This window comes from Hoplias malabaricus, chromosome X2 (assembly GCF_029633855.1).
Source record: "Hoplias malabaricus isolate fHopMal1 chromosome X2, fHopMal1.hap1, whole genome shotgun sequence".
NCBI lineage: Eukaryota > Metazoa > Chordata > Actinopteri > Characiformes > Erythrinidae > Hoplias > Hoplias malabaricus.
In genome coordinates this window covers 11,514,859-11,531,893 of record NC_089819.1, presented here as the reverse complement: position 1 = coordinate 11,531,893, position 17,035 = coordinate 11,514,859, and the positions used below count along the sequence as shown (strand labels likewise).

The following is a 17,035-nucleotide window of genomic DNA, read 5'->3' as shown; positions in this document are numbered from 1 at the left end:
CCCAAGCACAACAGCAATTAATAGGGCTGGCTCCAAAAACCCTTAATGTTACTACTTTTTTTCTATTAATCCTAGTTTTCTTGTCCAGTGTGACTCAGGAATTGCTTTGTTGATGCCATCTAACTTCCTGTACAAGTAATGAAGGAAAAAAATATGTTTTTTTATCTTTTAAATTTCTTTGAGGAGGATTGTTGGAACCAAATTTTCCAAAGGAGCGTGAGGTTTGTTGATGATCTTAAAGTAGCATAATCTCCCATTTTCCCTGTTAATATTCATTCTTTCTGTTCATCCTGTAGATTCCTCTTCCACATTCCCCTAGCTTCCAAACTATAAGAAGCAGTACGAAGGAAGGATAAAAGCAGTCATAGAATTTTCTGGAAACAGCTCAGGGTCTTTAGTGTGTCTGAGAAGGAAAGTCATCAAAGAGTGCTGGACCATTACTATCTACCATTGTTAAAATTATTAGAATCATTATGTTGAATTGAGTACAACAGAATCTGTTTTAAAAAAGCAACAATGAGGCGATTTTAGTAAGACATTTTATTTCATATCATTTCTTATGAGTAACAAACTGTATATTTACAGTGACAGGAAATTAAAAACAAAATTGTTTGCTTTTGACAAAACCACTTCAAAATGACCTCCACAGCTTCCTGTAGATAAATAAAACGGTAGCAACTTCTAATAAATTTAGTTATAAAACACATCACACAAGAAAAAAGTATTTTCCAAATAATGATGCAACTTGGGCACCATCCAAAATTACAAAGGGATGTTGAATACATATTTAAACTTATCCAGGAATTGCTTTGATATTGGTGCAGTTCAGTACAAAGCAAGTTCAGTTCAAGAGCAACTTCGTTATTAGAGATAATGTTTAAAGTAATAGAGGTTTAGTACATTTTAGTATGATCATCATTGCAATTTGCCCTGTCTTGGCAACTCATCCCTTACAGTAGCAAATTACAGTAGCAAAATCAGTAATACAATCACAGATCAAGTGTTTATGTTTATGATCCCTCAGGGCATTTATCATGTCAACTGATCTATCATAAGGTGACTGCAGAACTATAAGCTTGTTAAATGAACTTAAAAATATATCAGACATTAATCTACAAATGAAAGCATCTAGGTAATCTTGAAGTTTGCTTGAAAATCTGCAGATCTACAGAGTGTCGTACAAAACATTAGCCAGAAGAACACAACATTTATAATATGGGCTTAATCAGTTCTGCTTTATTAAGGATGTCTTTTTTTTTTTCATTTTTTCATCCAATCACTTGTAATTTACTAATTTCCCCCTAACACACAGATCAACAACCTTCCTACTGTAAAGGCACTTTCTTTCAAAGTTTGCTTCCAAAAAAAAGTCAGCTATATCCAGAGAACTTCTTGATTAGTTGGACTAAGAAGTGTGCAAGATTTTTAGTTGGCACAGCACCCTGTTCTTGTAGGACCACAACACTATACCAATGAGAGACCTCTTAACACTATATTGGCCTATCTGTATCGTTACACATTTGTTCTGCATACGCATGTGCCAAATATTGTAAATGTAAATATAAATGTAACACAGCTCTGTAGGAAGGCAGACTTCCAGGAGCATAGTGGAATCCCAGCGACACTGCTAATTTGTCATCATGCTCATCACAAGGCATTTCAGGTAAGGAGTTGCAGTAGGTATTTGCTTAGAGGTTCAAAAATCAGGTTCGCTTGGCCTTCACTGAATAGACAGGCCACACTGATCATATTGAGGGCTGCTGGAACATATTCTATGCCATGGTGGACTCCTGCAGTTTGGCCTCTGGCTCATCTGTGGGCTCTACGGGGGTTTCAGTGCTGTAGAGGTAGTAAGGAGGGGTCTGCCGTGACTCAATGATCAACACACCTTCCGGAGAAAGAGAAGCGAAGACTGTGAGGGGGTCCACATCCACTGGGATCCTACAACACAAGAAACAATGTGCAATGTTATAACTGGACACATTTTAAGTCTTTTATTTGATATTTATATGGTTCATGTTTAATACTAGATGTGCCACACCTCTTTGATGTACTGATAGAAATACAGAGAGAGACAGTCATTTGAACACTGTGACTAACTACTCTGAGCACTGTGCTGGTCTCACTTACTTATATTGTGCTTCGGCAGTCAAAAGAGACCTGAATCTTTACAAAAGAAGCTGTTACTGACACATAATGCTCACATTAATGCAAACAGCTTAGGTGCCAAGTTTAACTGCTGCACTGTTTAAGGTGGTGTGTACAGTTTTTCAAAGAAACTTAGGTCCCAGAATGTACATTATCTGTTTATATACTGTTTTTCAGTTTTCAGCCAAAGTGTGTCCTGAATTTTTTTTTTTTCAGTAATTGCAGCTTGCTCTGTAAAGCCTTCAGACAGACTCATGCTGCTTTAGTAACTCTATAAAATACACAACATTATAGGCTCTTAAATTATATTCTCATAAATTACAGCCACAATCTATGAAAAACCAACACTAGACTAGACCAGGAGTCTTTGTTCCTTTATTTTCACTTTGAGCTTCTTATCATGTCAGCTGGTAATACAATTGTGCATGACAATTTCTGAAGCAAAGTATTCATATTTCCCATTTGCTTCTGTCTTTAAACAAGTTTCCAACAAGCTCATGGTGAAAAGATAATTCATAATGTATTTCCTGATATTCATGTAAATGATGTACGTGCCATCTCCTCGAATGAGAGGAGGAGAAAGTGGGAGCTGCAGGTGCTGAGTAATAGAGTCTGTTCCCAATTACCACAAATCGCTGCCTGATGCAGAGTTATCACTTGAAATTTCCATCTGCAAACTCTCCTAATCAATGTGCCAGACTGGCACCAGCCATTTTAATGAGAGCAAGAGAAAGAGAGAGAAGGAGAAATTGAGAATCTGATGCTTAGGAGGCTGGATAAACTCAGCTCTGCAGGGAGAGGGAGGAACATGCTTTAGACATGAATGAAGGGTGATGTCATGCACAGCTTATCCCCAGCTCCTCTCCTATTGCAACATACTCAAATGCAAGGCAGAGAAGGTTCGAGAAGTGGAATAAGACTTACACAACATTCACAAAATTATAGAACACAAGAAAAACAAAACATTAAGAATGTAAATGTGAAATAATACTCTAGTATGTAAAAATGAGGTGTGAAACATACTAGAAAATAAATATTGATCATTCAACATTCTAAAGAATGCATTTGAAGTGTGGAACATTCTAGAACAGGCATTTGTCACTGGAAGTTTATCATTGGCCCTTTTACTGTGTGAATGCGGAAGATTTGAGAATCGGAAGGTGAGGTATAATTACTGGTATCTTGACCTTGGTACCAGTAATTATAAAAATAGAGTTTTCTAAAACATTCTAGAAAGGGCTTGTTAGAAGTGATGAGTAAGCCCTAAGGATTTATTAGTGGAATTCTACAGTGAATACCTGGAGGATGTGACTAGCTTTATGAGGTAGGACTGTGACATTTAATCTAAAAGCTATGGTGAACCAAGGAAGCCATATGTACCATCCAGTTTAGACCTATTTAGATCTATTATCTATTTGTGTTTTTTATGTTGGTAAGTGTTGAAGACCAAAAATGTTTAGTAAACCCTGATTGATATTTTAAAAGGTATAAAAAAGGCTTCATGTGTCCTTACCCTTTAATACATCACTGAATATAATTTAAAACACTAGAATAGAAATATCTGGTACAGAGTATTCTAGAATGTGTACAGAAGATGGAATTAATTGGAACATAACATTCTAGAATAGAATGTTAATGTAACTCTTGAAAAATAATTAAATGCAAAAGACGGGAATGCTAATACTAATCCTAATCCTAACAGTATACAGAACATTCGAGAGTATATATTTAATTGTAGAGGAAACACTTTTACACAGAAAACACAGTAATACAAGTCTATTTCTCCTCCTGAATACAGCACAGAGCAGGGCAAAGGGCACCATTTAGCTTTGTTTGTCTTTGATTTAGTCTTAGTATTCACTCTTGTTCTACTGGTTTCACTAATTATTGGTTTAGTTTCTTTATTGTGACATTTGTATTTGCATCTTTCTCTTGTATCTTGTCTTTGTATCTTTATTTCATTAAATATTTCTCCCGCACCTACCTCCATCTCTCTTCCTTGTCCCTCGACCCAACAACATGACAGGTTTGTTTATCAGATTTCTTAAAATTCAATAATGATTTTAATCAAATCTAAGAAATCTGAAAAGGGTGTCTACATTTTTTTAAATACTTCATTATGATACGGTTTGAACAATATTTGGTGCTATGAAAATTACTTCAAAATCATTCAAAATCAATACATTTTGAATGTAATTTCATTTGATGAATTTTAATTCATAGACTTTTGTATTTGTTTACAAATACCATAGTATGTACCATAGTACCATAGTGGGCTACAGAGACAAAAATCAAGAAACAAACACCTCCATAAGAAACAATGAGAAGAACAAAGCCTCCTTAAAAACATATAGAATAAAACAAAAGAGTCATACTTGGGCTCCAAGGAACTGGGCTAAACAGTTACCCATTTCCTCTACACTCCACCATAACAGAGTGTACATACTGTGTGGGAGAGACAGATAAAGCCAGTGAAATACAGAGGGAGAGACCCAGGGCTTTGTAAAACACTCTGACCAAATAAGGTGGCAGTGGAGTTTCTGAGCAGGCTGCCAAGTGTCCAGGCTCTAATATAAACCCCCCAGTGCAGGTTCAAGGCAGACTCCAGTGGCCCCTCACCATTCAATTAGCATTAAGCTGCTAAAATCCATTTACACCACTGTGGCAGGATGATGCGAGAAGGCTAACACAGAATTCTTCCACAGCTGAGGTGCATGTGGGGAAGCAACTGACTCATAGATAATTTAATCACTGTCCTGAGAGAAACCCAGCTCTAATACATTTTTTTAATCATTATTATTTTTTTGCTAGCTTTGTTCTGAGTGAGTATTTTAAAATGAATGAACTGTGTACAAACAACTATATAATCTTTTTGGTCTTTGGTCCATATAATCTATGGTGGAGTGATGGAGCATCTTCTAACAGCTTTGACTCAAGTTGAAAAACCAGTATTTTCCTTTTATGAATGAAAGCATATTCACTTTCATGGAATGCCAAGTGTATGGTTCTCCTACAAAAGTTGTTGTTTTTAAGTTAATTATTAGAGTGAAGCAGATTATCCTGTAGTAATTTCAGATATCATTATAGCTTTTAATTATGTAAAGAACCAATGAACAAGCCCTGCCAGTTCATGCAGAGACATTTCTATAAACTGGGATTTGGGCAGCAGATCAAAGCAAAAAAGATTAAGCAAAAGAGCATCTCCTGCCAAGACCTGGGTGGTTGTCCGCTGGCTTAAAACATCTGTTAGATATGTCAGGTTTAAAACCACAGCATTCGTGATTGCCAGTGTGTGTTTGTATTTGTGTGTGTGTGTGTGTATGTGTGTGTGTGTGTATCTACATGAATGCACATCTTTCTCTCTCTCTCTCTTTGTCTCTCTCACTCAGAGGCCTAGCACAGCAAGGCAAAGTCACATCACTCAGGCAGAATGTGGCTCCCAGCTGCACGCTATTCCGTTTACCTCCGGCAAAGAAGAGGAGGTTTTTTTTATTATTATTTCATCTCACACATTGATTCTGTATGACTGCCAGCAGCCATCTGAAATGATTCAGAGTGAAGGAGGGCAAGAGCAAGAAAGAGAGGAAGGGAGGAAAAATAAGGAGAAAGGATGGAGATATGCAAGAAAACATGTGAGGGAAAATATGGAGAGATAACAACAGAGAAAAAAACAGAGACCAAGAAAGAAATAAAAGGAAAAAAAATGATGGAGACAATAGAATTAATGAGAATGGGAAATAGAGAAAAAGAGAGATGTAGTTGAGAGGGAGTAAAGGGAATGAAAAGAGAGACAAAGAAATTATCTTAGAGTAAAAAAGGAAGAAAGAAAAATAGAAAGACAGAAAACAAAGAAAAGAAAAAAAGAGAGAGTTAAAAAAATAGACAGAAACATTAAGAGAAAGAGACAGGTTGAAAGAGAAAGAGACCACAAAATAATAAGGAAGTGGAAGACAAAAACAGAAAGAGAAGCAAAAATGGAGAAGCAGAGGAAGAAAGAAAGAGAGAGAGAGAGAGAGAGAGAGAGAGAGAGAGAGAGAGAGATGAAGTACTAATAGACTGACTCAACATGAAAAGGTCTTTTTCTATTTGGCCTTCCACTGTGATAAAGACACTGACGGAGTGACTTTCACTAACCATCCACTCACAAAGATACACACACACACACACACGCACACACACAGCTAATATGAATCTTACAAACAGACATCTCAGAAAGGTTTTAAGGATCAGAATATTGCCTGTATTTCACTGCAGCAATTAAACCTTAGAGATCACTGTATAGTTTTTGATAGTTAATAAAATAAGAAATATGAAGAAACTGTAGCTTAAGTTATGCCTGGTGTCTAATTATGTGGAAAAAAACAATGATTTACATTTTTTGTCATGCTGAAATTAAACAAATCCAATAAGCGTTTGTCAGAAATTCTCATTTGTGGAATACTGACAAGTTGTCGAAATTGTTGTCAGTGCTCGAGTCAATTGTAAGTGTTCAGGGGAAGTCATGGTGCCAAAAACGTTTAAAGATTTGTGTAATCCCCATATATATATATGCATGACATGAAAAGAGATCCTCTGGAATACTACATGTGAGCCAAAGGTCACCATGATCAATGTCAAACATTGGCTTGTATTGCACAAAGTTTTAGAGCAGTGGAACTATTTTGTTCGGAGTGACTGGGCTCCATTCATTACCTTTGAGATGACGTGTAGATCTGTTTTTGTGATCCAGAACTAATCATCTCACAACAGTATCTGACATCAAAAATATTGCAGTGGCTAAATTCAGTCAAGTCCTCACAACAGTATTCCAACATCCCAGAAATAGGTTGTAGGTATAGGTTAGGTTATTACTGCTTCAGAGGGGCACAAAATATCTATTACCCATTAATTTCAGAAAATGGGTATGAATTTATTCAAATGAATAAATCAGACTTGATGCAAAATCAGCCAAGTTACAGAACAAGGCTGAAGACTGAGTGACATTTTCTATAAAGCACAGAGGAGCTAAGAAGATTTAGCAGAAGGGTACCCACATGGATCAACAGAAGTATTCTGTGCCAGTGCCATAACAGCTGCTGTGAAAATGCTATAAATACAGTGGATCAGTCTATTTTAGTCTTGGAGTTCCCTTAGACTGCACAGTTTAGAGCTTCTGGTTTTAACAAACTTGATTCAGCTTCTTAAATTCGATTCACTCCATTGTGTGTTTTCAGTCCATAAAATGGGCAAAAGAGTGTGGGTGTAATGGGAATAAATTAGTTACTACACAGCAGGGTTGGGCAAGTAGTGTTAAGAGAGTTTTTGGCCCAATATTGTCTGCAATTAGAGCTTTTACCTTTAGATTAGTTCTTTTATATAATAAAATTCAGCCACAAGATTATGAAAGTGATGTTGGATAATTAGTTCTGGGTCAGAAACACCACTCAAATTTATCCCAAAGTTACTGAATATTGATGATAGTTCCACTGCACCCAATATACTGACGCTGAATGATTAGTTCTGGATCACAAACAGCACTCCAACACATCCCTAAGGCACAGGGTGTTGCACCATTACTTCAGAGAACACTGCTTCACAACAGTTTTACAGACACAGAAAAGCGGATGGTTTATCTGGATAATAAAATCAGCATACGCATATTTCACAGTGCAGAGCACTACAAAGGTTCTCTCTCAATTTCTTTGCTCATATCTACTCTTCAAAATACAAGTCAATTTTTTATAGGTTCTTTACATTTAAAAAAAGTTCTTTACACCTAGATATCTTATTTAGAAGTTCTAAAAAGACATGTCTGACATGTTCTTAAGGAAACCAAAAGACATTTTTCTATAACATTGAACACTAAGAACCCAATGAACCAGTTTGAGAGTCAGTGAAATAAGAAACACTTTAAGGCGTCAACCTAGAGTTTCCATTTCCATCATAAAATCAAGGACCATAACAGTCCAACTATTACTCTATGAAGATTGTGAAGACTGTGTCAAACTTACTGAATCTTCTTTGTGAAGTTTTTTGTCACAATCCCCCCCTCGTCCTGTTTCTCTTCATGCTTTCCTGCAGAGGGAACAACATGACAGTTTTTAGCACAGAGTTCAGGAACAAATCAGAGTTAAATTGCTGACATTGGCTAGTGGTTGACAACTCCACCATTTCTTGTACTGTTTAGCATGATTTTCCATGCACAGAAGGATTTAATTTATTAGCCTCAAGAACATGGGATATTACTTCTCCAGTAAAAATATTGGAGGTTTTGCACTGATTTTCGCTTCAAGTGTGTATTGTCAATTCTACCAATTAAACAGGACTCCTATACTTTGTTGCCAAGCTGGTAGATTAAAGGTTAGCATACACTTCCTCTAAAATGTGAAGCCAGACATCTCTATTTTTCAAACTACTACTAACAAAAGATATTTGACTGCTAAGCACACATGGATGAGAACAAAACTGCATTACGTTAGCCAAAAGACGTCCGCATTGGCTAAAATCATTATGAATCATGCTCTTGATCTCTTTCTTTGTCAGTTTCTCTCTCACCCTCTCTCTCTCTCTGCAGCTGTTAGGCTCTAAATTGTAGTTATGCCACACCCAACCTCAGCCTGTCTCATATATGTACATGCCACAACCCCCATTAACCTCTAACAAACCCCAAAAAACATATATCCTAATAAAGAGTATTTAGAATATCAATGAAAGTAATGATATATTTGACATGTCCATACAGTCCATGTTTGGAAATCATAAACAGTTCATGTTTGGGTTGTGGTTGTGATGGCACAGAAACCAACCCATTGACAAGTTTTCACATGTTCCATTTAGACAAATATTTGCATGAGCAAAAATACAGGACAGCCAATGAGAAAAAAAATGGAAAATTGTGTCAAATTAATTAGGCTTCCTTCTAGTAAACAAAAGCACATACACATATTATGTGGAAAATTAAGGTCAATCATAAAGTGCAAAAATTATGTTCTAACAATTTAATTTATCTGATATTTTACTGTAACCCATAAAGCTACATGACATAAGTTTTTCATGACAACTGAAATAAATCCGTATTACAGTCTTATACAACCAAATATTTATAGCATTTCCTATGATGAAACTAATTAAAACTTTTTTACTATTGTCTAGTTTAGTCTATTCTACTCTAGTCTAATTTTTTTTTCTCTTCTACACTAGTGTAGTCTATCCTAGTCTATTCTTTTACACTGTTGTATTCTATTTCATTCTTTCCCTCTCTTTGTAGCTAAGTTGAAAAAGCATCTCCCACTTTGCCACAGTTGCTCAGACATTATCCAGATCACTTTTAGAACAAGCCTGACGTCAGAAGACCCCCCAATGCCCCCCTCCCCACAACCTTTGCAGCTCTGAGTGAATGACCCAACTGGCATACCAACAATGTACTTATAAAAAGCCCTGCTGCCAGGCCCGTGCCTCACACACCTCTCTGTGACTGACCCCTAAACCCTCCCTCTCTTTCACACACACACAGACACACACACACACTACATCGGCTCCACATACATACACATAAAACAGGACAACAAGGTTTAAAACGATGAATGGATAAAATATATTTAAAATTTATAATATATTCTGCCTTAAAAAGACTGCCTGATAAAGCTCTTACATCTCCACATATTAACTGTGGATGTTATCACAACAGCAACGTTTACACAGCTGCTTGCCTTTCATGGGTGCAACAACATAAACACAGCATTAGCTGTCTGTGGAAATTAGCTATTCTGTGCTAGTCCCAAGCCCTTACTCACTCAATTAGCCAATTCAATTGTGTGAAAAAATATGAAAAAAACTTTCCCACTTCCAACTACCTAGACTTCTAATATTTTTATGACATACACCTTTTACCTGCTATTAAATTATATCAGTTAATATTACTCATGCTAGCTAGCTGAATGCAAGGCAAAAAAGTTGTGTGGTGATTATATTCAAACTGGTTTAAGCTACAATTAAGTTGTTATGTTGTGGCTGTTAGCATAGCTAACACAGTAGTAGCCATCTTGAAGCCAGTGGAAAGTGATTTACTGGTGATGTTTGGTGATCTTACATTAAATCCATTGCAAACTAAAAAGGAAAACTAGACTGTAGGCAACATTCATTCATTCATTTATCTTCTGTAACTAAATGACAACATTTGGGGAGGTTTATTAGTTCAATAGGACAGAATGTGATTTTTCTATTTAAAGACATACTGCTAGTCTAATTTTATCTTTTAAGCATGTTGGTCCTTAAGGGATCTCAGCAGGTGTGTCAGTCTGAATGGGGTAATCATAATGTGCAAGTCATGGTAGAGGCCCCACGCACAGTTGTTTGGCCATGGCTCTGTTACTCCAAACTAAACATAGAAAATTGGACATGGTGTTGAATTTTTCTTCACATAAGTGTAAGGTTTTTTTTTTCAATATACACAGCCATCACGAATAAAGCAAAAGTTTGAAAGACCTAGAAGTGTTAGTAGACTACTGAGAGACACTTGTTTGCCTAAAGTAATGTTAGTAATACTGCTCATGTTCTCTTCATGTGTTACAGCTTTTGACGAGTGGAGATGGTGATATCACCTTCAAAGATAGATCTATGGCCAAACAAACTAATGAATTAAGTGTTCTAACTGTCTTAAGAATATGTTTAAAACATTTAAAGTCCGAATCTGTTGTTTTAACTTTGTTTTAACTATTAATGCTTAAATGCATTTTGTTTGTACCCACACAAAACCAGTCACGGTCCATGTTTGCCCTTTACTTATTTTTTAGGAATTAGGTTTTAGGAATTTGCTCTTAAGGCAAATACATCTGTATTTATCAGTTCTTTGTTCCAAAAGCCAGTCTAAAGTCTATAAGCAGTAGTTTTAATGCCATCACAAGAACAGTGTGTGTAAAATGATCTGTGTACGTAACTATTACAGTGTTTATGTTAAGCAAGCTCATTGACAAAAGTGAGGCAGTGTGAATTTTCCTTGATATGCCTCCCGTAAGTCATATATTACTAAGCCAGATCAGGGCATACTGTTCTCACCTGAGACCTCCACGAAGCCGTCCTTGGTTTTGACGCTGAGCTCCTCAGGCCTGTAACTGTGCACGTTTACACCCACTTTCCACGGTTCGTCCGTGTTCGCGGCCGGAGCGCAGCGCGGCGGCTCTGTGTGTCTCCGCGGGAAAGAGGAGAGTAGGCCGCCGGACCAGGGAGCACTGCGGCGGCTGGAGAGTCGAGGAATCCCCCAGGCCGGCCAGTCCATTGAGAGGTCATCGGGAAACGCCGGCATACCGAAATCGTCGTCCAAAAACCGCGGAGCGAAAGGGTCTCTGGGAACCCTCTGCCTGTTTCCCAGCGCGTAAAAATCCCCCTCTGCCATGGCGTGTAGATAAAGCAACTCAAATAGCCCTCAAAGTGTTCTGAAAAGTTTGTTTGTGTTTTAGAAGAGTCAGGGTTTCTCCACGTTGGCCTCGGGTCCTTACATGCGCTTTTACGCAAGCGCTAATGGTGCGCAAAAGTCCTAACCAGAAATCTGACAGTATTTCCGTCCCTCCTGTGCCCCTGCTGACCAAAAACTCTGTTTTATACGGTCAGTCTGACACACACGAGCGTCCAGAAAGTGCTGGCTAAAGACCCTTCCCAAGGCAAATCCAAGTTTAGCCATAAGCGCTGACTGGCTCCCCCCATCTGTCCCACCCTCTCCCCTCTGGTGACTCATTCACATTTTAATAGAACATAACGCATAGCCTTCAGGGGCACAGTGAGGCCCAGGGCTGACACTTGGCCTTGAGTGTAGTGGCTTAAGTTTAAATGAGTCTTATATAGAATGGCCCATGTATGTCATAAGAACATAAACTAATGCAATGTTTGGAGTTTCAGAAAATATGTCATTACTTTATATACTAATTTTAGTAAATAAAGGTATGTAAATTTATTCCTGCTCTCACATAGTAAATTAAACTAAACATGTAATCTAGCCAGAGGTGCCCATAGTTGCATCAGACTGTCACCAACCAATTATGGAGAAGTATACAGTCAATATAATGACCCTTATAACACTAAGCATAAAACACCAATTTCATATTTAATCATATAATAAATGATTACTGAAAATATATTACATTTTAAATCTAGAAATTGTCATATAATATTGTTTAAATTTTACATTTTTTTGTCATAGAGGGCATTTTACTTAAAAACAATATACAGATATAATGTCATCTATGGCAAAGTATCAGAATTTAATAATACTATATTCAGCATAAATATCAGAGAATAGCTTTAATTTAACTCAGTCAGTACAGCTACATAATAGGCGTTATTCATTCTTCAGCAGCAGATTAAGTCAAAGTTAAAAACTCCAGCAACACTTGTGTGTCTGACTCCCTCTTACCAGTTCAAACACACTGCCACTGTGTTACTGTGGTGCTGAAAATGATCCAACATACAATTAATATCTGCTAAGATGTGGTCCTGTGTAGGTTCATGCAGAGCAATAGAAGGATTACTGTCTGTGATTGTAGAACATCATGGTGCACCTTTATAGTCAGTAAATATAATGGACAATGAGTATTGAATATTAGATTTTGTACCGGTTTTTGGCCAGATGAGTTTATTGAAAACCTTAATTTTTTCAGAGTTACAGTGTGATGAGTCCAACAGTAAAGACCAAAAGCTAAGTAATTTTAACCATCAAAAATAATAAACAGTATTCATTTTTAGACTTGTTCTATAAAGTACAACTTACCTGAGATACAGGTAAGAGACTACAGGTTTCATAATAAAAACAGGCACAACCAGGAGAAATGGCCATTATTACTCCACTAAGACATTAAAATGGCAAACAATATTTAAACGAAGAGAAACATTCATATATTTGACTTTAGTTTTGACTTAATACATTCAGGTGAAGCAGCTGTGTCTTATATATATAGACGGCAGAGCTGAGAAATAGAGGTCAGATCTTTGTAGTCTCTGAAGTCTCAGCTCCCTACATAGCACACCACACTGGTCACAAAACTATGGATGGTCCCCAGTTGTCTACTACAGCCTATGCTGTAAAATGACCTCCATTTACTACTCTTAATATAAAAGGTTTGGCAGGTTAGTACACCAAATAATAACCTACTACTACTACTTTGCATTTTGGTACTAAAGGGAAGGGATAAAGTATTGCATATGCCAAGGTATTTCACTTTAGAAAGAATTGAAACTTGCAGCAATACATTAATATTTGACTTCATTCATTGAAAATATTAGTGTAATATGTAATACATGGGAAGTAGTGGAAATACATGGGTAAACAAGAGGTTTGCATGTCTAACCTCATTTCTGTAATTCAAAATTTGGAAATTTGGATAAAAATGTAAAAATTAGCAATATTACACACAATTGGTTCAGAAAAAAATAACAAATACTGAAACCTTGGAAAATGCTATTTGGGGTCCCTACATGATAACCCATAGTAATACTGACCTCCCTCAGTTAGATTCAAACATAAGAGTTACAACAATGTTTATATCATCAAAGCATATAGTAAGGTTTAAATGAGTATATGATTTATTTATTGATTCATCAGCTTAAGTACAGACTCAGACAACAGAGGAAGACTAATTACTCATCTGAGGATCAAGAGAGTCACATTCATATTCTAAGACACACACTGCATTTTGCATATATAACAGTACATTACAGGGGTTTCACCATGAACAGGATTTGTGGTGTTTTCTTCTGAATGGAAAGAATATTCGTATTGATATAAGCTTTAATTTGGCAGGTTTTAAGACACCAATAATGAAAAGGTTTGAAATAGTTTGGCTGTACTTTGCTTGGCTTTAAATGATTTCTGTTTTACAGAAAGAAGACATATGGTCTTACTTTTACATTCTGTCTGAGCAGGGCAGCAGAGCTGGGCGATGCAGTAAGGTTCCAACAACTATAGAGTTTTGAAAGATTTTAATGCTAACAAATGAAAGAATTTAAGTGGAAATATTATATATATATATATATATATATATATATATATATATATATATATATATATATATATATATATAATATATTATATTTTTATATTTATAATTAACAGATTTAGTTTACTGATGTTTTTAAAGCACCCTGTAAATGACAACTACCACAGTATTTTTCTGTATATATTTGTGTTAATAGAACTATTAATTGTAACATTTTAAATGTGTTCAAGTTCTCAGGTTTAATGAATCACACTGCAATACCTACAGTGCAGTCAGACTGGCATTCAAATACTGAAAACAAGTGTTAATCTATGAAGAGTTTGATCATAATTACTTCTTATAAATCACTAATTTAACATGAATTTTAACAACAGCTGTAAGACTAAATCTTGAATCTATGAAGTATAGAGACATTTGTGTACCATTCATTTTAAGCTTATTCTCAAAAAACACAATAGATGTGGGTTTTAACATGGAGGAAGGAACCAAAAAAAAAATAAAAAAATAAAACATATATCCTTTAGTATTAATGTTCATACATTTATTTACAGTAGAAAGTATCTGTAAAACAAATAATTATTATTGAAAACATTAACGGGGATTTCATAATCAAGATATACACCACACCCACCCACTTATAACATAGTCTTATGTCCTTCTACGTAATTCTCAGTCTTTTGGCTATGCTCTACCAAGTTGCTTGTCATACAAATTGTGTTTTTCCTTAAGAAAGCTAGCTTTCTGATATCATTGTGATGCTCATTTATTTGAACAGACACCATGACAGTAAATTTCTGTCTAGTCAATGTGGAGAATTGGACTAGGTGTGAATAATAATAATAAAAAACCTTAACAAAAGCTAAACATAAACTGCATGGTAACAGGGGCACTGCTATTTTATTGGCACAACATAGTTGTATATAAAGGCCAAAGATGCTGCTTAAAACCTTGCTGAAAAACTGAAACTCAGCGTCATGACATGCCGGCTTCACATTATACTGCTATAGGCAATATATCACCCAGCCCTAGGGGACAGTGTTTGATTAAATTTATTCCAAGTGTCACTGAACTGCTTTGCTGAATTTTATGGGCTACGAATAATTGTATTTACTGTAAATTTTAGTACATGTGGTTCTTGTCAATAAAAGTGTGAAAAGATCTGGGAGAACGTTATTTCTCCTTCTCCAATGAACATCAGTTAAGAACTGTTACAAAATATCAGAGATATCACTTCAATCTTTTTTTGAAATTCATGGAGAAATTCCAGTTTTTTTCTTTTTCTTAATTTCTTTTTACATGTAGACTCCACGGACATCAAAAATATATCATTGTGCCATCTCTATGTACATGAGAGAGCCAGCCTAGTCAAACAGTCAACAGTTTCTTCACCTCCAATCACACACATGCCTACATAAGTCACATTATACTTCTGAATATTTACAACAGATTTACACTCGTGCTGAACGTACGGCTGGAGAGATGAGAAAAACTGTATTCAAGTTGTTTTTTGAGGGTTTCTAGATCCCCTCCTTTTCTATAAATATTTAAACACTTAACACACTGATATTTTACTATATACAATGCATAGAGCTGGAGAAAGCCTTAAAATCACACCATAAATCAATATAAAAGGAACAGCAGCTCCTCCTAACATGATAAAGTGGCTACCAGTAAATGCTAGCAATGATTTAAATGGTTTTTGCAATGAATGGTAAACAAAAAAGGTTTGTATACTTTTTTCTTCAACATTCAACATTGGGCTGTGGAAGAGTGATTTTTTGAGATATGTTGTGTTGGTTTTTGCAATCCAGAACTAATCATCCAATAAAGTACAAGATCCCACTAATGAGACTGAATGCAATGAAATCCTCACAGCAGTGTTCCAAAATTTAATGTAAAGCCTTCACAGAGGAGGAGATGCAGAGTAAATTCAGAGTGACTGGGTGTTTATACACTTTTGTCCAGGTAGTGTATAATCATTTTATGTCATCAAGCTTTCTTTAAGCATAGCAGGTGTGTTTGGTCCCCCTTAAAGAGCACTAGTGTTGCTATTTTGATTCAATGCCTGCAAAGACTATAAAAAGGCTTGCTAATTTGTGCACCCAACATCTACATGTCAATAAACAACTCCCATAATAAATAACACTCATAAATTCAAGATTATGTCAATTATTATTACACAAATCAAGCATCACATCATGTACTCCACCAGCAAGACATGTACATAAATACGTCAAAATAAGTATTAAATAATGAAAAAAAAAATCAAACACAAATGAGCTCAATATACATGAGGTTTTTGTATAAATAAATAATTACAAAATATAAGTAATAAAAATATTGTGATAGGAAAAAAAATAATAAAAAAGGCTGCCATTCATATGAACTGACCTGAGATCAAATAAAATAAATAGATAGAATAAATTATAATAAAATAGACTAGAATAATTTAGAACATTGTTTAAATTATGGAATGAAAAAATATTATGATGTTGAGATTACAAATATTAATAAAATATAAAAAATGAATAAATACATATAAAATGTTACTCTTTTAGCCCTGAAGCTTTCTGAGTTATTACATGGCCACTTATCCTGATTAACAAACAGCAGTTTAAAGACATTATATATATATATATATATATATATATATATATATATATATATATATATATATATATACACACACACACACAAACACGCGTGAATGTGTGGGGGCTAAAATGCTGTAGGCAGTGGGTCGAGCAAGTCAGTGGACAAAAGGGGGGAAAGAAGATTACCAAAGTATGCAGAGCAACAGGTGAACTTCGCCACGTTATTGTAGAGTTACAAAGTGCACCTATACGGTAAGTGAAGCTGATCAAATTGAAAATGAGTGTAGAAACAAGACGGTCACATTGCCATTTTGGCTGACTGATGCGTAT

General features: G+C 35.7%; 1 protein-coding gene across 1 annotated transcript; it reads right to left on the bottom strand.

Moving 5' to 3' along the window:
* Positions 1 to 667: 667 nt before the first annotated feature.
* LOC136677446 (heat shock protein beta-8-like) lies at positions 668 to 11,693 on the bottom strand. The gene is made up of 3 exons (XM_066654971.1): positions 11,182 to 11,693; positions 8,139 to 8,202; positions 668 to 1,941 (listed from the first exon to the last, which is right to left on the bottom strand). Exons 1-3 carry the CDS (start codon positions 11,516 to 11,518, stop codon positions 1,773 to 1,775), a joined length of 570 nt encoding a protein of 189 aa, XP_066511068.1. The 5' UTR covers positions 11,519 to 11,693; the 3' UTR covers positions 668 to 1,772.
* Between the last annotated feature and the right edge of the window lie 5,342 nt (positions 11,694 to 17,035).

Excerpts from the sequence above, each read along its gene's own strand:
- LOC136677446 (XM_066654971.1), bottom strand. The coding sequence starts at position 11,518 with ATGGCAGAGGGGGATTTTTACGCGCTGGGAAACAGGCAGAGGGTTCCC. Across the intron at positions 8,203-11,181 it reads CGGCTTCGTGGAGGTCTCAG|GAAAGCATGAAGAGAAACAG; the intron begins GTGAGAACAGTA and ends TTCCCTCTGCAG. Across the intron at positions 1,942-8,138 it reads AACTTCACAAAGAAGATTCA|GATCCCAGTGGATGTGGACC; the intron begins GTAAGTTTGACA and ends CTTGTGTTGTAG.